The 24,063-nt window shown below is 38.2% G+C and overlaps 1 protein-coding gene across 7 annotated transcripts in view; it reads left to right on the forward strand.

The window, feature by feature from the left end:
* The first annotated feature begins 15,739 nt into the window (after nucleotides 1-15,739).
* The window catches only part of gphnb (gephyrin b), a 103,531-nt gene continuing 95,207 nt past the window's right edge, over nucleotides 15,740-24,063 (forward strand). For 4 of the 7 annotated variants that reach the window (XM_079887991.1, XM_079887992.1, XM_079887995.1 and 1 more), the window contains exon 1: nucleotides 15,740-15,884. In XM_079887991.1, the coding sequence (XP_079744117.1) occupies nucleotides 15,821-15,884 (64 nt within the window). In that variant the 5' untranslated portion in view covers nucleotides 15,740-15,820. The remainder of the gene's footprint in view (nucleotides 15,885-24,063) is intronic. The other 3 variants (XM_079887988.1, XR_013822910.1, XM_079887986.1) reach the window with 3 other exon arrangements.

Here is a 24,063-nt window from a genome sequence, read left to right on the forward strand (position 1 = left end):
GCTGCGGAGCTCTCCGGCATCCGGCAAAAATAGAAGCTCTGCATATCTGCTCCGGAGGGCTGCGGATCGCTGGAGCTGGGACTGAGTCGGAACGCAGCCGTTTCGCAGTCAGTGAAAATACACACATTGACTTTAATGGAAACCTATTGACTCTGCCACCGTTCTGGAGCGGATCCACAGCCGTTCCGCAGTTGGTGGAAATTGCCTGTTATCCACCCCGTGCGCTATTGGCAGGTTTAATCCAATCCAATTTCTCAACAATGCTCAATGGCTTCTTTTTAGTTGAGCAAAAAATCACTTGAGTGGGTGTAAAATTAAATACCACTCACTTTCATGTTGTTGTTGTTTTTTTTTTTTGCACAACCTGCAAAAATCGCTCGATGCTGATCAATGCTCCAAACCAACACGTTTCCTGCCAGGCGTTTTCGCTGCAAAGTACGTCACCCGGATCGTTGGTCTGATTGGTTGAAGGACTATCCAATTGCGTACAGAGTCATTTGAACTATGCCTGTTGATCACGCTTCTTGTGCAGTAGAAAATACAGAGCAGACTCCCCAGACTAATGTTCAATCTTAAAAGATTGAGCTTGGTCTGGTGATGGCCAGACTAGTTACTGACAATAATTTAGCAGTAATAGTTGGGGGCAGTTGTGGCCTTGTTTCCTTTCCTCGCTTCTCAGCTCCAACACCATTGCATTATAAATACTATAATGTACATTTCCTGAAGAAAATGTGAGTGGTGCTTGCAGTGGCAAAACTTGCCGCTAGGGGGTTCTGCACGATAGCATACGAGCCAACAAATATGTCTGTATGATATTGTGGGGCTGAAATATGGCTTCTACATGTTGCAATATGGTTGCTAGGTGGCTCTAAACGGTTGCTAGGGTATTCTGGGTGGTTGGTATGGTGTTGATTGGTGGTTGCTAGGGTATCATGGTTGTTGCTAAGGTGTTCTGGGCGATTGCTAGGTGGTTGCTAAGGTATTCTGGGTGTTGCTAGGCGGTTGTTAAGGTGTTCTGGGTGGTTGCTCCAACACCATTGCATTATAAATATAATCACATAATTTTCGGCGTATTGGTAAAGAGTGGAAACAATCAGAATCGTTCTGGTTCTGTGCCATTGCAGAACATGTTTTGAATGTGGTTGTGTGTGTTTGATGAACACCTGTAAAACCTCACCGACACCCACGTTTGTCGATCTTCTGAAAGATTTTAGCTCTTCGGATCTGAGAAACGGGCACAAAAGCAGTGGAGGAGAAAAGGGACATATGAAGAAAGGCAGGGTTGATGGAGAACAGAGTGTGCAGAAATGCATCAGCGCAGCAGGAGACACGCAGGGCCCTCAGGGGCCCCACTCAAGGGCTCTTAAGATGCAGAAGGCATATTTCTGAACGCAGAACAACCTTATCATGGCACACAGGGTCATGTGAAGAGTGTGTGTGCATATTTATGTGCTGCATGTCATGTGTGTGTATGTGCACTTGTCGTCTTTTTGTCTTTTCTCTTTGTTTTAATAGGACTGAATGACAGCAAATGGGATGCAGAATTTTAATTATATTTATAGTGTGTGTGCGTGCGTGCCGGGACTCACTTTCTGAGACCCCTTAAAGGCCTGTTTGAGGGTCAATACTTGGTTTTATGGATCAGGTTATAATTGGGTTTAGGGTAAAGGTTGTGATGGATTAGGGAAAGGAAAAAGATAAGATGAGCTAGAGATTGCATTGTCAATGAATGTCCTCACAAAGATGTACAAGAATGAGTGTGTGTGTACGTGTACCAAAACACAGATGTATACACACACACACTCAATATATATCATTTTAATGTATTACTTTTATATTTATTAAACACAATGAAATATATTATCATGGATTATACAAATTAACTTTATTGGATGGACAATGCAGTGTTCAAGTTCCCCCCAACTCTCAAATGAAGGCAAATAGCATACAGTGTATATATATATATATATATATATATATATATATATATATATATATTTATACATACATACATACATGTACGTATACATATACATATACATATACAGACACTATCAGACAATAAATAAGCATATTTAATCCACTCTTTTATGTAATTATTTATGTTTATGTATGCGTGTGCGTGTTGGATTAATGCAACTCGGACTGCGACTTCTTCAGTAATTCAGTAATCTCCTCTTCCTGTCATTCCAGTTCAATTTTCTGTGTGTTGCAGTCAATTCAGTTCAGATTCAAACTAATGAATTTGCCCAACCCTGAAAAGTAATTCTGTTCTCTCTCCCTTTGCGTTTAGTAGAATCCCAAAGACACTTTCTCATTAGTCATCTCACTGTCTCTCTCTCTTCACGGTAAGTCTGTCATCAAAGTGCAGCGCACATCCCACACCAGCAACAACAGCTGTAGATCTCCCTCTACCACACACACACAATAATGACTGCAATACAAAATTATTCAATATGGGGTTCATATGAAAGCTGTGTGAGGAACACACTGACATTTGTCAATATTAACTGATAATCTTGCCTTCGCAGTAGCTCACGAATCTCATTTTTGCTTCCACATATTACATGCAGCCGGTGACATTAAACCTCCAAAGAACTGGAATAAAGCACACAAGGCATATGGACTACTATTAAGATCATTTTATGACACTTTTTTTAGCTCTTTTTGGTACTTTTCAGCATCATTTTCATTAAATGGAAAAGAGCTGTGTGAATTTTGCTTGACACTTCTTTCAAAAAATTATTTGAGAGCTAAAATTGTTGTTGCTTGTTCTTTGTCATTTCTTTAAAATGAACAAATTAATCACAATTCTTTAACATTTTGGGTTAAACTTTATTTTAAGATGACGTAGTTACATTGTATCAACTCAAATAAGTACTGAGTAATATGAATTAACTACATGTACTTGCTATAGAGTTACAGTTAGGGTTTGGTAGTTACTAGTAATTATGCATAATTCACTGTTATTGCTATAGTAACATGTAACTATGACACCTTAAAATAAAGTGTTACCACATTTTGTCACAAATACAAAGTTCTGTCATGAAACTCTAGATGGCGCAGGCTGATTGGTTCTTAACTCAATCTGCTTGCAATCACATCTCTATAGGTCACAGCTGATTGGTTCCTGCTGTATCACCAACCAATAGCTGCTCAACCTTCAAATATTTGGTTAGCATTTGCCAATCTGCTTGCAATCACATCTCTATAGGTCACAGCTGATTGGTTCCTGCTGTATCACCAGCCAATGAGCTGCTCAACCTTCAAATATTTGGTTAGCATTTGCTGTAGCTGTTGCTGCACTTTCAGAAACCCTCCACCTTCCCCAGCTCCACCTGTATAGATCTGGTACTGGTAATTAATGTGTGTCGTGTGAGGCTGGCGCACTATCAAGGACACTAAAGACTGCAGCCTCTAGCGGACCTAGAGTTTGTGAAGTGAGGTTTACTCACACAGCTCTTACTAGCTGGCCTCCATACAGTATACACACTTCAGGATCTCGCTGGAAGTAGTAAGTCATCCGGGTGCTTTTTGCCTAATCTTTTATGACTACTGTGAATTCGGTCATACTATTCTTACACCGTGTCCTAAACTACACACGATAAAATGCCTCTTTTCCATGTTAATCAGAGTTTTTGTCCTAACCAGACGCGATGATTCTACTTTAGAAACGGTTTCTATTTTTCTGTGACGTCGCGCTGGAACAACAAACACAACGTGTGGCGATGATGATCTCAGGTACTGTTTATGTGCTTTATTTAAAGTTAAAAGCATGAAATGTGACTTTGAATATCATTTAGTGCTCCAGCTTTGAAGCTGTAAAAGCAACACTGGATAATTCACCTCAGATCTTGAAATGAAACAAATGGAAACAAGAATGATCAAACTGTGAACAAACAAGTGTATTCTTTAACAAAGATTATTTTAGTAACTCAGTAGCCTATGTATTTGAATAATGTTTATATGGTGTAATATTTGTGAATATGATTATGTAGCTACTTATACATTTTCTTGCGAGTGCCGTGGAGATTACTCTCTGGTGCTGTGCACTTGCCGCGAGACTCCGCCCACACGCTGTTCTGATTGGTTGACTCCGCCCACATGCTGTTCTGATTGGCTGTGGGTTTTGATTGATTTTGACGCATCTCGCAGTCACGTCGCGTCTAATGTGGACAGGAATCTTATCGCATCGCGTCTGGTTAGGACACGGTGTTAAGCCGCTTGTCCACCAGCGTCCAATCAATTTTTGTTCCGACGCGACGCCTGTGACGTTTTCGCTGCTTGGGGGCAGGATTTCTCTTAAATCCTAGACTGAATCAGTATGCTGGATAATCTTTGATCATTCAGTAAGAACATTTAATGTATGGAAATATTATGCAATTGTTGTGTTATTAAAAAACAACTTAAATGTTTGGTTGATTGCTTTTATTCTGTACAAGGATTGGTAAATGGTAAAATGAACAAGAAACACAAAGGGCAATGCACATTGCATTGGAGTCCTCATTGAAAACTTGCCTCATCATATTCAATCATGCTTAAAACATTAAAATATTTCATCTGCACTTACCATCGCTTCCGACAATCTGGACAACATCCCTCCAGGCATCATTTTTTACCTGGACATTTCTATATATGTCCAGGCTGGAATCATATATTACTGGAAAGTTTGAGACAGCAATAATCAATTTTTCCTCCATTTTCGCGCCGGGAAAAATGTACTTTAAATATGAAACCATAGCAACGCCCATACACAAATTCTCGCCGCCGAGTTTCCATTGGCTGCTGCCCCGTGTTTTGACGCTCTCATTTGCATAAAGTATCCACCGAGATACTTTTTTGCAGCGCCGCTGTTGACCAAATCGACGCGACGCGACCCATCATGCTTTGCGGGGGCGTTTTTGCTGCCTGAGGACGTAGTTCCATAGGAAATGAATGGGCTTTGGCGTCGCGTCAGAAATCGAGACGCTGGTGGACAAGCGACTAAAGTCTTGACATATAGTGTTGTTCACCTACGAAATAGTAGGAAAGTATGTGATTTTTCGATGCAGCCATAATCTGGAGATTAAATGGAGTTTTGTCTATGTGTTTTTGAGAAAAGTTTTTAGTGTTTAATGCTCTGATTTATTGAGATTTAAACAGTTTCTGTTATGTTGGAGTTTTTGAGGGTTTCCACTGTGGAGAAGAGTGGAGATTGTGTTTAGGTTCAGGGCAGAAGCAGAAAGAATCTGTATGATAGTAAACTAAACGTAATTACAGTTAAAAATACCAGTGACAAGTTTATATCTACAATTTTATCAGCCATCCACATTATATATTGTTAAATGTAATTACATTTACCTTGCAAGCAGTTGCACTTGTCCACTAATAGTTAGCTTAGCTATTGGCCCGCTCTGATGATTGGTGCATTTATTATGTTTAGGATTCTGATACACAAAACGTTTGAATATAGTTTCGTTTAATGTTAAGAAAACCCATTTTCTAGTACATGGAACCACCATCCACAGATGCTCAAATGAGTTCAGCCAAAAGTATAATGTTTTCATGTATAATGGAAGAAGGAAAGTCACTTTGTTTAGGAACAACACAAGGGTAGCTAAATACATTTTTTTGGATGAACTAACCATTTCATATGTATTACGCAAAGCTTGAATCATTTGCTGCTGCTCAGATCTTCTGGCCACGAGCGCTTGAACCGCAGAGCTGCAGTAATTCTGCTGAAGTTACACTTTTACTGCTGAGTCGAAACTTATCCTCATCCTCTCTCATGACCTTATTAGAACTGCACACGAGTCCGACTCTCACAGACTGTGGTTTGTGATGCTCGTCATTGCATTAAAATTTAATTCCTTGATGCTAATTCATTCTGCGCATGTGTTGTGGAAGAGCTGATGAGTTTGCAGATGTTAGTTGAAGTCTGTGTGTGTTTCTCCTCCAGCCCTGAACACGTGCTTCCTTTCAACAAAGGTTGAGTTAAAGATGTTGCTTAATGAAATGAAACACTTGCTAAACTATTGCTAAGATGGTCAGTGTTGTTTCTAGATTGTTGCTAAGTGTTTAATGAACTTGTCTGAACAAGTCTGATCATTTAGAAAAGCATAATTCAAGGTATCATTCATGTCAGAGACAAGTTGTTGGTTTGTTCAAATCACTTTTGCAATGTTTTATTTACAAGGAAACAATTCCTGAGGGAGATTGAGTTTGAGAACAGCACCACCTACTGGTGAAAAGTTATATTTTAATGATAAATCCACTCTTGACCTTTGAACTGATTGTTATAGAATCTTAGTTATGCTGTCTTCTGATTCTTTGTATTATGCTTAATGTCGTGTATCGTATTAATTTCTATAAAAAAGCTAATTTTGCAATTATTCAGCCCAGGGTTTGATAATTGGAGTTCATGTTAGAACTGCATGTGAGTTTGAATATTGTCATTCATGTCACAGAGACAGACTTTGTCATTAAGTTCATTTTGCAGCTTTCAGTAGCTTTAAATGCGAATGTTTTCATATCATAAAACTTTTATATTGTTAATTATATATCAAGATGAACACATACTGGACTGAAGCAACTTGGGTTTACTTGATTATCCATACATCGTGTTTTAGAAACATCATAGTAAAATGTGAGTATCAAATATGATTGAGGAAGGTTTATTTATTCATCTCTCAATCATCATTGCATTGCATTATCTGTTTTCAAACTAGTCGAGTTAAGTCACCTTTATTTATACACCACTTTAAGCAATTGTTTCAAAGCAGCTTATAAGAAAATGATGCATTTTGTCAAAAAATCATTTTTTTCTCCAGATAGCGTACAGAAAATACAATTTATAGTAATTATACAACAAATCCATTTACATATTTACTGACATATCGTTTGAGACTTGCTGATATAAATATTATAATTAAAGTTTATTTGGAGTACTTCTTTATTGCACAATGCATTTTTTTCTTTTCTTTAAATGCACGATATTTAAAGTGTGCCTAAAGTATACTTGCAATAGTTCCACTTTAGCACAATCAAATATACTTCAGTATATCTTTAGTTGGACCTCAGCACTTTTTCAGGATAACTAAAGTACATTGAGTACAAAATGAGTTGTTCCAATATAGCAGACTTAAGTATATGTAAATGTATTTCTAGTGTACTCAGCATATAATAAATGTATTTCAAATACATTTTAGAGTATTTATTTTTCACTATGGTTAATATGAATATGGGACACGACAATAAGATTGATACAAAGAATCAGAAGACAGCAGAACTAAGCATTTAAACATAATCATATAAGACTTTGAATAATGAAGAATATGCATTTTATGTAAAGTAGTCTGCTATACTGTTATAAATATCTCATTGATTTACATTACAACCAAAGTGCAAATGTTTTTGCTTAGTTTGGACTCCTGAAAAAAAGTATGACATGAGCTCCATATTCTTTCTATATCATACAAACCTGACGTATCAAATACTATATGATACTCAAAGTATCATAATAACTTTTTTTTTTTTTTTGTCTAAAGCTTCAATAAATTGTTCCATAAAAAAAAAAAAAAAAAAAAAAAGATTTTTCTGAATATTATTCCGTATGTGGGATTTGGGTTGATATCTGCTCATTATAGAGGGAGCTTCAGGTTGGCATGCTCATTTTTTTCTGAATGAGTCTTCTACTATTGCGTGACTGTCTCTATTAGTCATCCTTCCACTCCACTGGGCTCTCCGTACCTCAGTCTGATCCCCGCGGCGCCACAAGATGATGAAGACGGCCATGTAAAGGGTCATCTCTGAGGCTCACAGAAATAAAAACTGAAAACACAAACGGAGACTGACCAGTGACTACGTTTTCAGAAATCATACAAGCATGTGGTATACTCTTAGTATAAATCACACAAGATTATATTAAAGTCACCATGAAATCAAAATTGACCATTCTTATTTTTTATGAAATATTGCAGTGTTTATCATAATTTATTCAATGCTTCCCTATGTTTTTTTAAATTCATGTGCTCGCATGGTGACTTAAATAGTTAGTGAACATGTCGCCACAATGTGCCAATATTTGCTAAACCATAGCTGAGATGTGGTTTTGGGTTGTTGATCCTGTAGAAAATCCTGATTATTCATGTCAGGAATGAGTTGAACACTGATGTTTATTTCTCAGGGGTTTGATCAAATCAATAACCCTAGTTTTGAGTCTCAAAAAAAAAAAAAAAAAATGTCAAGGTAAATAAAACAAACACTATTGGAGTTTTACAAGAAAATACTATTTTAGTCTTTCTCTTAAAAAAAAAAATGCATGTGTTACCTGCCACTGGCATTTTCTAAAAGAAAATTAGCCTATTTTGATTTAGAGATGCATTTCTGAAAGTAGTATGCGTTAGACCAAACATAATTCCAGTACACTAAACATCCCGGGGCGGTTTGCAGGAGATGACTCGGTGAGCTGTCCGTGACTCAGTGTTGGATCGCTTGAGTAATGAACTGATGGCTAATGTGCTCTTCCCGTGTCTTTCTATTCCCTGGCCTCGTTGTCTAAGCTTTCATGTGCTCATTGCTAATGTCCAGGAAAACTGCGGGCTTCTATGATCTAGTGTTGTTAAGATGGAGATGTGGAGGTCAGATCACATGCAAACTTGTCTCTTCTCATCTCGTATGTTGCTCCTCATCTTCTTCTTTTAGTTTCTTTGCTGGTTACAGACCACCGGTGTGTGTAAAATTACGGCTTTATTGAATCTCTACTTCTCTTCAATTGATTGTTTCTAATAGACCTTTAAAATGCCATTTCATCCCAGATTTGATAAAACATGTTCTTGTCTTTCTTCCCTAAATGTTCTATAATTTGTTATGCTTTCTTTACATTTGCATACATCGCATATCTGTATTTGACTTATTCCTGAGAAATATGTTGTTTTGTCTTGTGCAATTGTTCTCTTCCACTTTGTTTTTAACTTTTTTGGGGGGGATTTATCTGTATCCCAAATTGTCCGTTGCCTTTAATGAATGACTTACAGTACCTTTGTTTTCCCAATGTCGTCATTATGTTTCAACGCTGTTTTTTTGCTCATTTGTACTTTGCCTTGCTTTCTTAGCTCTTCTGGTCTCACCTGGTTTCATCTCTTCTCTTCTGATCTGGTCTGTTTCGTTCAGTCAGCATATGTAGAAATATCATCGGTTATGCTTAGCAGGTCTAGGTTTAAAGCGTCTTAAATCAATTACACGGCTGAACAAAATGCCCTGCAGTAATGTGATGTTCCACGTCATTTCTTCAGTTTTTCTCCTCCTTCCTCTTTGCTCAGCGAAGGCAAATAACGCTGCTCTACACACACCGAGTGAAGTCTGCACGGTTTGTGTCTGAGGAGCGCAGGAGACTCGAACTTTGACTCGTTCTCCAGCACTGGACAGTGAGACTGACAACTCAACTCAACTCAACTCAACTCAACTCGTCCGTCAAAGTCTCCTTTTGCATTGGATTGCATTATTAGATATCAACTCTAAACACCCCCATCTATATGAACACCAGAAGGCATAAATAAAATTGTGTGCAACAGGTTTTTCAGTAAAGTTTTTATCATGTTTATAATTTAGAGGCCTTAGAAATTTGAGTATCAAATGTGACAAAATAGGCTTTATAGGGTTAAACACCCCCTTAACATTCCATTTGAAGCATGCAATATCTATATATACTCTAAAATTGGACTTTTAAAGGCATTATGCATTGATTTCTGAATAGTGCATGTTACATTTTGTGGTAACACTTTACAATAAGGTTTCATTAGTTAACATGAATTGCATTTATTAATCTTAGTTAATGTTAATTTCAACATTTACTAATGCATTATTAAAATCAAAAGTTAGTCATTAGTTAATGCACTGTGAACTAACATGAACAAACAATGAACAGCTGTATTTGTATTAACTAGCATTAACAAAGATTAATAATACTGTAACAAATGTATTGCTCATTGTTAGTTCATATACATTAATGTTAACTACTGAGACCTTATTGTAAGGTGTTACCAATTTTGTCAAAAATATATATTGTTGAACGTACATCTGTCATCAGACACATTGTGAAAAAATTGTGTTAAAAAGTTAAGGATTATGCATAACGATGTATGTCATTCAAAGCCTGCTTTTTTGCATCTTCATTGTATTGATAACAAATAATATTTACTCTAAGATATAATAATGCATTTAAATGATCTATGTTTATCAGGTAGGCCTATACATGCCTTTAATGTCAGTAAAGTTTGTTTTTGCAGTATTTAAATATTCAGGTGTATTTATCAAAAGTGTCCATCCATCCAGCTGTCTATATGAATTAACTTGACAAACCTTCCTAGTATTTGCTAAGCCATTGCAAGGGTGTTCACAGTGGTTTCTATGTGGTTGTTCTGGGTGTTCACAGGTGGTTGAAGTTGAAGTCATTAAAAGAGAGGACATCTGTTCTCAATGAACCATGCAATACTATTCTGTACAAATGCAAGAAACTCTAAACGTGTAAGTGATTTGTTGAAAACAGTAACACAGAGAATGAGCAATAGTTATAGGTGTTTCTGCCTTAGCCAACACTAATAAGGAAAAGCACTTTGTTGATGATGAGACATTTAGGGAGCTTAACTTTTTGTAAGCATAAGCAAATGATAGAGCTGTCATGACCTACTCAGTTCAGTGTATTAAATCTACCTGTTAGCGCCCCCTGCTGGCAACACTTAACAATGCTGCTAATTTGCCACTAAGGAAATTTCTCTTTGAATTCATTGCATTCATGCAAGTTTTCCATAAAATTGTCAGAATCTTAGATGCAGCCTCCAGTCTGTAAGCATGACGTACTTGATCTGCTTTATGGTCAGACAGAAGGTTCAAAGGTTCAGAGATGCAGAACTGAAATAATGAGGCTGGTGCCCATCTGCTCACTTTGAACGTGAACGATCCACAGAAAATGCTTCCTATGAACGAACTGCTGAAAAAAATTCAACAGACTTACATTTGAAGGAAGGACCCGAGCCAGCTGAGACCTTTCACTTCAGGCAGAACCATTTAGAACACATTAGAAACTGCTTAACGACACCCTAGCAACCACCTACAACTCGTAGAAGAAAAGGTTCCGTAAAGGGTCACCTCATATAAAGAGCTTTTGTAGCTCCGCCCCCTTTCAGCTCTGTGCTCGTTGAGTTCTGTCTTCCGGTTTATATTTCCACAGCATGAAGGTAAGATCTTACAGATTTATGAATGAAATTTTAAAATCTCCCCAGTCTATTGATATTTGTCATGACATCCGATTCAAACATCACAATGCTCATAATAACCTTCAATAACTCTACATTAAGTAAATCCACCACCTAATTACTCTTCGACAGTGATGCAATAGAAATATAGGGCCCTATTTTAATGATCTGAAACACAAGTATTAAACGTGAAACGCAAGTAACTTTGTGGGCGGGTCTTGGGCGCTGTTGCTATTATACCGGCGGGATAAATGACTCTTGCGCCCGATGCAAATCTAAAATGTGTTGGTCTGAAGTAGCTTCATTACTCATAGGTGTGGTTTGGGCGTAACGTGAAATAAACCAATCAGAGCGTCATCTCACATTCCCTTTAAAAGCAGGAGCGCTTGTTCCATGGCGGATTGCTATAATAACGGCGGATTTGCCAGGAGCGGTTCACAGCCGAGGAGACCGACGTTCTCGTCAGGGCCGTAAAACACAGAGAAGTGACATTGGGGATGGAGGAACACACCCAAATTAGCTTCGGTTAAACAGGCGTATAATAATTTGGGTAAATGTGTAAGCTAGATTTATGCCTATTTTTTCACATCTTCATGGACACCACAATGATTTCCCTCGTGTGGTAATATTTTTCCTTGTAATTATGTATGGTTTGCAAAAACGTCAACTGCTGCGTCTGTGTAGATGAGAGAAGCAAAGTGTGTGCGTGTTGTGCACATTATATTACATATTACATATATATTACATTATGGCCAAGCATGCGCCCTTAAAATAGCATCTGAACACGCCACTGAAAACTCGCCACTGACTTTAGACTAGGTTTTTCCTGGTCTGTGGCGGAATTGTTTTCTGGAACTGCAAAATAGCACCAGGGAACGTTTGCGCCGGAACACGCCTCCTCTTTGCGCTTAAAGTGCATAAGGTCTGTATTTAGGTTCCATCATGAAATCATATTGATTATATGATTAAGTTTTAATTTTGTACACATTTTTTATGGATTTTGTTTTAATACATTTTTTATTAATTCAACAGCTCATAAATATACTTTATCACTATAAAAATGGCCTGTTAAACATGAAAGTATAATGCATTAATTTAAGGCATTTCTCCTTATATAGAAACATTTTTTCTTTAAAACTGAATCAAGAACTCTAAGGTTATATATAGAATCCCATTGAACCTTTTTTTCTAAGGCCACATGAATGCAGTGTGCTAATAACCACTCAGAACCGCTCAGAAAATGCACAGCAATGGCTGTTTTCTCAGCATTTCTCGGTAAAGTGTTGCATTGACACGTTACGTTGTCTTTAGACCGTGTGTTGGTCAGTGAACGCAGCGTCCCAGTTCCCAGCGTAAAATCTGCTCATGAATAATGAATCTTGGCACAGGAAGAAGAGATTCGCTCTCTCTTTTTTTTTTATGAGAATAAACAAGAGGAATTACACACCACAGAAGCGTGATGTCGCGCTATAAATAGAAACGTGGCTTCTGCTTCAGGCTGTGAGTATGAACAGGTCAGAGCTGCTATCATCTGCAGAATGAAGGTTCAGAATCACAGACTTACGACTGCCTGCATGTGTTTCAAAGCCTATGCATATAAAAACGCCAGACATAAAAAATCAGACATCGGTTGTGACCCGAGTGGTGATTGACTCATCATTGTTCTGAGATGCTCTGTGAGTCCAGGAAAGAAATCGATAGAGCTCTTTATGAGTTAATGTACAATATAGCCCACACATGCATTACTAGTGTGGCATTCAGCCAGACTACAGGTGTGTGTGTGTGTGTGGCCCCCGCATTACCATCCAGTGATGCCGTCCAGATACTCCTGAGAGCCAGTGATTCATTTCTACCGTCATGTTTCTTGTTAATATATCTGAGCAGGGCCAGTGCAGGTTGTTTCTGTGGGCCCTCTGACTTGCTTAGTTGGGGACACTTAAAGAGGTTGATTATGATTTGACTTTTCTAACTTTAGTTAGTGTGTAATGTTGCTGTTTGAGCATAAACAACATCTGCAAAGTTACAACGCTCAAAGTTCAAAGCAAAGGGAGATATTTGCTTTTAAAGAAATCGCTTTTTAAGGACTACAACAAACGGCTGGTAGAGACTACACCACATTCCTCCCGGGTTAGTGACATCACCAACCCTAGAATTTACATAAACCCCGCCCCCTGAACACGATTTATAGATTATCATGACAGAATATGCTAATCGATGACTAGAAGATAACTACACATAAGCTACAAAAATTCATCAACTTACCATTCAGAAATGTCCTGTTGCTTCTACATGTTGTCACTTCTTCTTGAGTCTCTCCATCTTTGTCTGAATCCGGTTTGAACATAAAGGGCTACAAGTTTTTGAAATGTTCAGTGTGTGTCTGTGTGGGGTAATCGGAGCTGCTAACACACACACACACACACACACACACACACACACACACACACACACACACACACACACACACACACAAACTCTTGAAGCTCCATCCTCTGTGCCGGGAGCCGCAGCTCATTTGCATTTAAAGGTACACACACAAAAACAGTGCGTTTTGGCAAGAATAGACCAAATAATTAAAACGAGCTCGGGCGTTTTATAAGGAGAAAGGAGAAAGTCACTCTGTGAATCTGATACTGATATCCATCATAGTATGAGTTAGAAACACAAGTCTGTTTGACAGAAAGGTTGGGAAACACGAGTAGTGTTATTAACTAATATATATAATATAATACACTGCAAGATCTTGACCAAAAATGTATGCACCTCTTGATGGAAATAACTGTTGTGATGTTAAGAGGTGCATCAGTTTTTGGTCCAGATCTTGTATTGTCAATGCAAGAGTCCAGCTCTCTGTAAAGTCTCCTAAATCCCAAAGACTTTCAATGAGTTTAAGCTCTGGACTCAGAGGAGCCGATTCATGTGTGAAAATGATTCTTCATTCTCTCTCACAACCATTCCTTCACAATCTGAGTCTGATGAATCTTGACATCTGGAATATGGTCATGATGTGTCTTCATACATGGGTGTTTAAGAAATGAAAAGCTACACACTCCATCAATTAGGGTTAGAAGAACTTTTGCCAAACATATAACATGATAGAAACATAATAATCACTGCAATAATGATCCAATCATAGACTATTAAACATTTGCCTGTTTAAATCCAAACAGCGACTTAATGTATAATAACATAACTTAATATAACTATAATGTAATATAATATAATATAATATAATATAATATAATATAATATAATATAATATAATATAATATAATATAATATAATATAATATAATATAATATAATTGTCACAGTCTCACTTAGTTTGGACTTTGTTTTTAGTTTGCACCGTTTTCCACTGTTGAGTTAGTTGTCATTTAGTTCAGGTGTGTGTAGTTAATTATCCTAATTTGCTTGTATACTTCAGTCCTCTGTGTCTATATATTTGCTGTCGGGTCTCGTCTGGGATATGTGTTGTAAGCCGTTCTCTCTGTTTAGCTTTGCAGATGCCTGTGGATTTATGTGTATTCTAGCAGCACAGTTCTGTGACAGTAATGTAATGTAACAATTAGTCATTTACAAAAGTAAAATAAAAAGTAATTTACCAACTAATTTCAAATTCTAAAGAGTAATTTATGGTAGCACTTTACAACAAGGTTGTATCTATTTGATAACATTTCTTAATGTTCAACATTTCTTAATACATTATTAAAATCAAAAGACCTGAGCTGACATGAACTAATGATGAACAGTTGTGTTTTTATTAACAGCGATTAATTAAAAAAACTGTAACAAATTGGACTTTATTGTAACGTGTTACCAAATTTTACCATCAAAAGTTTAGGGTCGGTAACGTTTTTTTGTTTTTGTTTCTGTTTTTGTTTTTGTTTTTGTTTTTGTTTTTGTTTTTGTTTTTAAATAAAAGAAGTCACTTATTATCACAAAGGCTGTATTTAATTGATTGAAATTTAAAGTAACTGTTTTATAATCTATAGGCCCTTGTTAAACTGTAATTTATTCCTGTGATCAAAGCTGAATTTTCAGCATCATTACTCCAGTCTTCAGTGTCGCATGATCTTTCAGAAATCATTACGCTGAATCGAAGAAAAAAAAGATCAATGTTGAAAACAGTTTTTTTTTTTTTTTTTTTCAGTTATTTATTTATTTTTTTTGGAAATTGTGATACGTTTTTTTTTTATTATTATTATTTGATGAATTGAAAGTTCAAAGAAACATAATTTATGTTTAATAGAAATCGTTTGTAAAACATTATAGGCTAAATGTCTTTACTGTCACTTTTTATCAATTTCATACATCCTTCTAAATAAAAGTATGAAAAACGTCTTACTGACCACAAATGTAAATTAACCTAGTTTGCATAATTACAGCGTGTTTTACAAAAACTCTGAAATTATGTAAAGCTCTAAAAACATTTGTTTGTTTTTTGCTGATTTCCCGGTGAGATTTGAGCGCTGAATCTTCGCTCTGCTGCTCTGGCCTGCGCGCTTCCCTCATTCCCCCTCCAGAGTTCGATGCGCTCGGCTCTCGGCTCTGCCTGGAGTTCTCAGTGCGGCGACAGCGGTGCTGAATATGGCGTCAGACGGGATGATTTTAACAAACCACGACCACCAAATCCGGGTCGGCGTCTTGACAGGTAAAGGCCAGAATCCTTTATGTCATCGTGTGGTTTATTTTTGGGGGAAACGGCTGCGTATTTCCAGCTGTTTGCCAGCGGTGCCAATCCTTCCCAAGTGTGTGTGTGTGTGTGTGTGTGAGTGTGTGTGTGTGTGTGTGTGTGTGTGATTGCATGTGTGTGTTTGCGTGTTTCTCTGCTGGTCAACGGTGATTTAATGCCCTTTCCCCCTCTTTGCCAGAGATTAATTTACCTGCCAACCCCCTGCACGATAAAGCAGCACAGCTTCTGGTTAATCTGTATCTTTGATGTCATTATGAAATTTCAGAGGAGATTGTAGTTTTATCTACTGAATTCTTCATTTTCGCATGTTAAACCTTTAAAAAGAGCTCAATGTTCACACCACAGCGTTTCACGAGCACGTTTAATTCAGTGAATGATGTATTATTTGTACCTGGCCGGATAGTCATCGGTGATAAAGATGTGATTTACTGTCAGAGACAGTGGATGCAGTGGGCTGATATTAGTAAGGATGGCTGTGAATCGTGGGCAGAATGCTGGTTTCCTCTCTGCATGACAGTCTTGTTAATGCAAACATGCATTCGCCGGTGATTTCCATTCGGGATTTTTTTTCTGTGATGCTAGTCTATGACGACTGAAATGTTCTAGCAAAGGCTTTATAATATGCGATTAATCTCCTTCCTGTGTCAAAAATGGAAGGAAATGAAATGCAGCCACCGAGTTACTGAACGATGGCATTTTGTGCTTGAAATCTCCCGAATTGGCAGGATAATACAGCTTTAGGGAGAGAGGGGGGGAGAGAGGGGAGAGAGAGGGGGGGGGGGGGGGGAACGTGAAGGCCACGGATTTTCGTGTGATGTGATAACCCTCTCATGGAAATCCGCTGCTGAAGGTGGTAATGTGCAGAGATGGAGAGAGAGAGAGAGAGAGAGAGAGAGAGAGAGAGAGAGAGAGAGGAGCTCCATCCAGCACTGAGGGAAACCCCGCTTCACCTCCCCCCTCCTCACTACTGTAGAGCAGGGAAACCAGCAGCGTCCGTGTCCGTGGTTCTGAAATGCAGCGTTAGCTCGATGAACGCTGTCCGCGGTGCTGAAACACACAGCAGCCGCTCGATGAACGCTGTCCGCGGTTCTGAAACGCACAGCGGCCGCTCGATGAACGCTGTCCGCGGTTCTGAAACGCACAGCGGCCGCTCGATGACGCTGTCCGCGGTGCTGAATCGGATTCATGCTGCTGAAATACAGACCACAGTCACTTCTCACGGGGGTATTTCCCTACATGTTCTGCTCTGTAAAGATGCTTTTAGTTAGGGCTGTGGACATTGAGAGGGGACACGTCCCCCCAGTTTTCAGATTAGTGGTCAATGATATTGATTCATAAATTATTGTATTTGGTCCCCAAATGTAATTACAGCCTTGCTTTTATCTGTACATTTATTACAGGGAATGTCCCATGGGAGTAACCTGGGGATATTTATTCTGCTCAGTTGCACAATGCATCAAACCTAGGTGGGTTTGAATCCACAAGCTATTGGTTAACCGTGCCAAATATTTAACTACTATTCTAGAGGAAATTTACAGGGTAGTCAGGGTTACTGGGGTATTGGTTTGTATGTTAATTTATCAAACTCTTTTATCCAGAGATGTAGAGGAGGACATGCTCTAAGTATTCAGATTAGTTGTGAACTGATATGGGTTTTTCAGTGGCTGATTCTTAAAATCATGACATTATGTTTACATGAAGTTACTTATAGCAAGGACAATCTCCATGAAGTAACCTCAGGATACATACTATAATGCAGGGGTGCCCAATCCTGCTCCTGCCGATCGACTGTCCTGCACAGTTCATCTCCAACCCTAATCAAACACACCTGAAGCAACCAATTAAGGTCTTCAGGATCACTTGAAAATTAAAGGCAGGTGTGTTTGATTAGGGTTGGAGATGAACTGTGCAGGACAGTCGATCGGCAGGAGCAGGGTTGGGCACCCCTGCTATAACGGATTGTCGGGTTCGAACATACAACCATTTGGTATCCAGACCAGATATTTCATGGATTTTCAAGGGAAACAATGCTGCTGGTGTATTGGCCTGCATTGTTCAGGACTATCTCATTTATCAGATGCTTTTATCAGTACATTTAAAACACTTTCAGTCCTATGTTGTAACCTGAGGTTAAGAGTCTTGCACAAGGGCACAATGGTGATAGTTCATAGATCGAGCCTTGTGGGGCTCAGACATACAACCTTTTGGCTACCAAGCCTGATGATATTGGGGTGTTTTCCTACTATTGTTCTGAATTGCTCAGCCATTTATCAGTGCACTTTACTAGGAGAGCCCCCCTGGAGTAACCTCAGGTTAAAGTATCCCGCTCAGTGGCACAGTGGTGATAGTTCACATGCACCTTCTAACCACTAGGTTACAGAACCACTGGTGTATTGGCCTGCATTGTCATATGCTTTCAATTTGATTTCCGTGTCGGCATGGATATCCAACACCCTTGAAGCCTGTAGCTTATATCACCACACATTGTCAGTCAAGCATATACAGGCCAGCAGACACGTACACGAACACGGAATCATCACGCTTGTCATGCGTCTGATTACTTTTGTGACCCCCTCTACACAAGGATGACATTTGAACAGGAAGCTAGCCAATATTTGTCTTGGTAACAAATGTACCATTTCCACTTCTACTAGTGACCCTCTCTCTCTTTCTCTGTATCTCAGAAGGCCTGTGTGTTGAGGGAAATGAAGACAGGAAGGTAAAAAGGAAGAGGAGAGAGATATCACAGTCTGTGTGTGTCATCTGACCTTTCAGAAATCTCTCTCTCCTTGCTGTTGCTCTTCCCTCTTGTGCAGCTGTGGGATTTCACGTTGTTGAAAAGTGATTTCCTTTCCTATCTCTATCTTGCCAGTCACATCTGAGACTCTCACTTACAGGTCATTGAAGTATCTATATTATCAACAATGTAAAGATAAATGTCTATCTGGGATCAGAGTTGAAACTGTTGACCTTTGACATCAGTCCATGTTGTTACTTCAGTCTTGTGTGCCTGCGCTTGACTAATCATCCAATGACGTAAGGCCTCATCCACATCTGCTCCATCTTCCCCAATGACAGCAGGGTCATGTGACCATACATGTCCCCTTCTCTGGGGTTGAGAGGAGCTTTGGTTGGCATAGCAACACTGTGGAGGTTTTAGGAACCTGACAAGCATACAACAACTCCAAGATGTAGGGTGGGGTCATAGTTTCACAGCCGGACACCATGGAGAGCTGTTGTTGGAGACGTTTAACTTTTTGTTCACTTGAATTGCATACATTTTATGAGGACATAATTTGACATATGAATGATTTCTTGCTGAGTTTTCTTAAGGACTGTATTATCAAACTCATTTAGTCATTTTCTAGTAGTTTTTTAAATATTTAAATTTAGCTTTCAGTTCTAGATTTCAGTTTTAGTAATTTTTTTATTTTTTATTTTAGATAGTTGCAATGTGCATGTTTCTAATTTTCCTTCTTTTTAATAGTTTTAGTTAACAATAACAACACTGGTTCCATCAACGGTTTGATTTGTTGAAATCATGCCGTACATGGAAAACTAATCTACTGGAGCCAAATGTAAATTAGCATGTCATTAGGTAAGAGATTTGATTTACTGCAATTAAGGATTACATGATTAATAAATCCAACCGAAAGGGTTCTAGTCGATTCTTACCAGTAGTTTAGGTCTTGTTTCAGTAGAAATATTTAATTACCCCCCCCCCCCCCCCCCCCCTCTCTCTCTCTTTCAGCACTGTGTCTTCAAAAGTTTTTTTTTTTTTAGCATCCTCACCTTGGTGAGTACTGACCTAAAAATAAACCCGATGTGACCTTGAGAAGGACCGCCATCTTCCTGTCACTTCTACAAAACATGAGTTACTATTAAGGGGACCAAGGAAAGTAGTTCAGCTCAGACAACCTTTTAGCTGGATAGATAGATAGATAGATAGATAGATAGATAGATAGATAGATAGATAGATAGATAGATAGATAGATAGATAGATAGATAGATAGATAGATAGATAGATAGATAGATAGATAGATAGATAGATAGATTGATTGATTGATTGATTGATTGATTGATTGATTGATTGATTGATTGATTAATTGATAGGTTGATTGATTGATTGATTGATTGATTCCTCTTCCTGCATGTTGTGTCCAATTCAATTCATATTCATACCCATAACTTGAAAAGGAGCCTGATTGTTCAATTTTAAATTTCGCACAACCTTATATTTTTCACCAGTCAGTTGATAAAATGTGCGATAAATCGTTGTGACAGTGACAGAGCGCTTCTGCTTTCATTTGACACAGTGCTGTCATTACAGTCATTACTTTCAACTCGTCACGCTGTTTGTATGCCTCATTAGTAAAGTGCAGTGCATTGTTGTCTACTTGTTGTTTTCTGTTAAAGTACAACTGAATTGTGTGTGTGTGTGTGTGTGTGTGTGTGTGTGTGTGCGTGTGTGTGCGTGTGTGTGTGTGTGCGTGTGTGTGCGTGTGTGTGTGTGTGTGTGTGTGTGTGTGTGTGTGTGTGTGTGTGTGTGTGAGAATTGACCTGGCAGTGATAAGAGATTGCGAGTCAATCTTTCGGCAGCAATGCAGTGGTTAGTGTTTTCAGCACAAATGGAAACGAGAAGGAAACCAGCTTTATGTCTCACCCCGGTAACTCTCGTAAAGGCTTCCTTCAGTGTGTGTTTTTACCCCAGAGCTGTGATTTTATAGATCCAGATCACCTTTCTGCATGTCGCTGCGCTGGATTCTGTCTGAACTTGTTTCCTTCCACAGCAGGACCATTGAAATTCAGTCACTGAACTGCCAATGAGGAAACTCTCTGCGGCAGACAGCACATCTCTCTCTCTCTGTCTCTCTGTCTCTCTGTCTCTCTCTCTCTCTCTCTCTCTCTCTGTCTCTCTCTCATTCTTTCTTGCTCCTTAGATCTAGTGAATCTGGATTGTGTGGGCGGCGTTCCAATCTCACACGTGTATCAAAGAGACATGCATCGGCCACATTTACACGAGCGGCTAAATTTAGACGCCTGATAAAGTCATAAATAGGAATAAGATACAGTACAATCCACATTGGTTATTTAGCATGACCAGTTGAGTATGTGCATTTAAAAAAAAAACTTTTTCCTTACATGTCTTTTTCAACAGATCATTATCATATAATCATCATGTCATATAATAATCATATTATCATATCATATAATGCCTGGAGAGAGCTAACCGTTAACCGCCTGAATGTAAATGTCATGTGACTAATGACTCTATCTGAAAGAAAGAGATTTGCATTGCATTGCTTTGTTACATTAATTCCATTTGTGGATTAAAAATAGCAATGTTCAGATGTTCTCAGATGCTATTCTAAATCAATAAATAGGAATAAAGTAACAGTGTGCAGATCTTTCTCTTTAATGTTTTTTAGTTTTTCATCTGTCATTTTTATCCTCTTTTACCAATGACACAAGTATACAACGTCATGCAACACTTCCTTATGAATTATGACACTTATGACACATTATGTAATGCAATAATGCACGAGTGTTTGCATTCACATACATCTGTACTTGACCTTGTTTTGTTTCATAATTGATGAACTTTGCAACATTATTGAATTGAATCTAAATTGAGCTGAATAATGTCACTATATCTAATATAGAGCTGCTTTACTGCTGAAATTGAATTTGTTTAGAAATTGATGAATTTCACAACATCCGCATGTGTTATTAAAATTAATAATGACACTATTGCCTTCCATTGAGCTGCTTTACAGCTGAAATTTAAATTGTTTCATAATTGATTTATTTTGCAACATTTACACCATTATTTTCCTGTGTATTACTGTGAAGCTGCTTTGAAACGTGTGTGTTGTATAAAGGGAATCTCTAAATACACGTGACAGAGACTGGAACTTTATTATCAGCCAAAATAAAATCAAGAGAGTCTCATCTGGACAAAATACATCTTTACGCTTTAGTGCTCCATTTAAACACACGTGTGTGTGTGTGTGTGAGAGAGAGAGAGTGAGTGTGTGTGTGTGTGTGTGTGTGTGTGTGTGTGTGTGTGTGTGTGTGTGTGTGTGTGTGTGTGTGTGTGTGCGCGTGGGTGTGTGGGTGTGTGTGTGTGAAAGAGAGAGAGAGTGTGAGTGTGAGAGAGAGAGAGTGAGTGTGTATGTGTGTGTGTGTGTGTGTGAGAGTGTGTGAGTGAGTGAGTGAGTGAGTGAGTGAGTGAGTGAGTGAGTGAGTGAGTGAGTGAGTGTGTGTGTGCGTGTGTGCGTGTGTGTGTGTGTGTGTGTGTGTGTGTGTGTGTGTGTATGTGTGTGTGTGTGAGAGAGAGAGAGTGAGTGTGTGTGTGTGTGTGTGTGTGTGTGTGTGAAAGAGAGAGAGAGAGTGTGAGTGTGAGTGTGAGTGTGAGAGAGAGTGAGAGTGAGAGTGAGTGTGAGTGTGTGTGTGTGTGTGTGTGTGTGTGTGTGTGTGTGTGTGTGTGTGTGTGTGTGTGTGTGTGTGAGAGAGAGAGAGAGTGTGTGAGTGTGAAAGTGAGTGTGAGTGTGAGTGTTTGTGTGTATGCAAAAGGAGTTAATGCATCTAAAAAATGAAAGCCTTTTGAACCTGAAATCCTCCTCCATAATTTCACAGATAAACACACAAATGAACCAACCATGTCCTCCAAATACTCGGACATACTGACCTTTCAAATGGATTTGGGATCAAATTCATCTCTTCACACACAGGGAATTATTGTGTTTGAAAGAAAAAAAAGAAGAAAAAAAACTAGAAGAAAAAATGGAGCTTTCTGCAATCTTAAAGTCAACATGAAATCAAAATTGACCCTAATTATTTTAAATGAATCATTGCAGTGATTGCTATTCTTAAATAAAATAAAAAAATAATTGTTTTTGTAATCTTTCATCAGAATGTAATAATTCCCCTGCGAACACGTTCTGATATGTAACACCCACATCAATTGTTAATGGATAAAACCAAGTCTTAATCCGTTTTTCCATTGTTTCACTCAGAAGTGTCGCATTATGAAAGTAAAATGTGTTGTGAGTGTTTCATGTTGGCAGTGAGGTCTCTCCGCTCTGGACTCATTAAGAGCCGCTGTAACGCGTGATCGACAGTAAAAAGGAACCGCTGTCAAAGGGATGGTGAACATGAGCTTGTGTGTGTTAAGATTAATAGATTGTGACGTAACATGTCATGATACTTTGTAAGAGCGCTGCTTTCGTGTGTGTTTTAAGCTTTATAGGCCTGTAAAAAGACTCGTCAGTCACACTTATAAATGTCAGAATGCCATTGCATCAGATCCATTTTTGGAGAAAAAAATTATGAAAAAATAATCTGTTTGAAATGCTAAAACAATAGTATAATGGCCAAAAGTGATGTCCAGCCTTATTTAAATATTCATTTATGAAAAATGGGTTAAAGATTTTATAAGCATAGTTGTGCATTTGTTTTGTTTGTGATAACGCAATGAAATTGTGCTGACATAATCTTTGGCCAGACAAAAAAATTATGAACATGCAAAAACAAGAGAGAAAAAACAAAATATTAATAACTGATTTTGTTGTAGTCAGTGTATGCTTTTTCCTTTGAGCTTTTTGTTTTTCTGTGCATTTTTAAAATAAAACCAGTCACACTAATAGTGAGTCCAGTTCTCACTATTAACTACGACTTTTGCCTCAATAAACTCCTAATTACTGCTTATTAATAGTTAGTAAGGTATTGGGATGTAGAATATGGGCATGCAGAATAAGGCATTAATATGTGCTTTATAAGTACTAATAAACAGCCAATATCCTAGTAATATTCATGCTGATAAGCAACTAGTTGATAGTGAGAATTGGAACCTAAACTAAAGTGTTAGCATAAAACCTGTAGCTTGCCTTTTTTGCCAAATTATTTTGTCAGATAAATACCGTTACCAAGTTTAGGCCTTGTCCACACTGATACGTTTTCGTTTAAAGGGCTGGTATAATGCCCTTTTCACAAGATGTAAAATAAGTCTCTGATGTCCCCAGAGTGTGTATGTGAAGTTTTAGCTCAAAATACCCCACAGATATTTTTATACAGCATGTTAAAGTTGTCACTTTTTGAGGGTGAGCAAAAACACACCGTTTTGTGTCTGTTCCTT

Source organism: Squalius cephalus, assembly GCF_949319135.1.
Source record: "Squalius cephalus genome assembly, chromosome: 12".
Lineage (NCBI taxonomy): Eukaryota > Metazoa > Chordata > Actinopteri > Cypriniformes > Leuciscidae > Squalius > Squalius cephalus.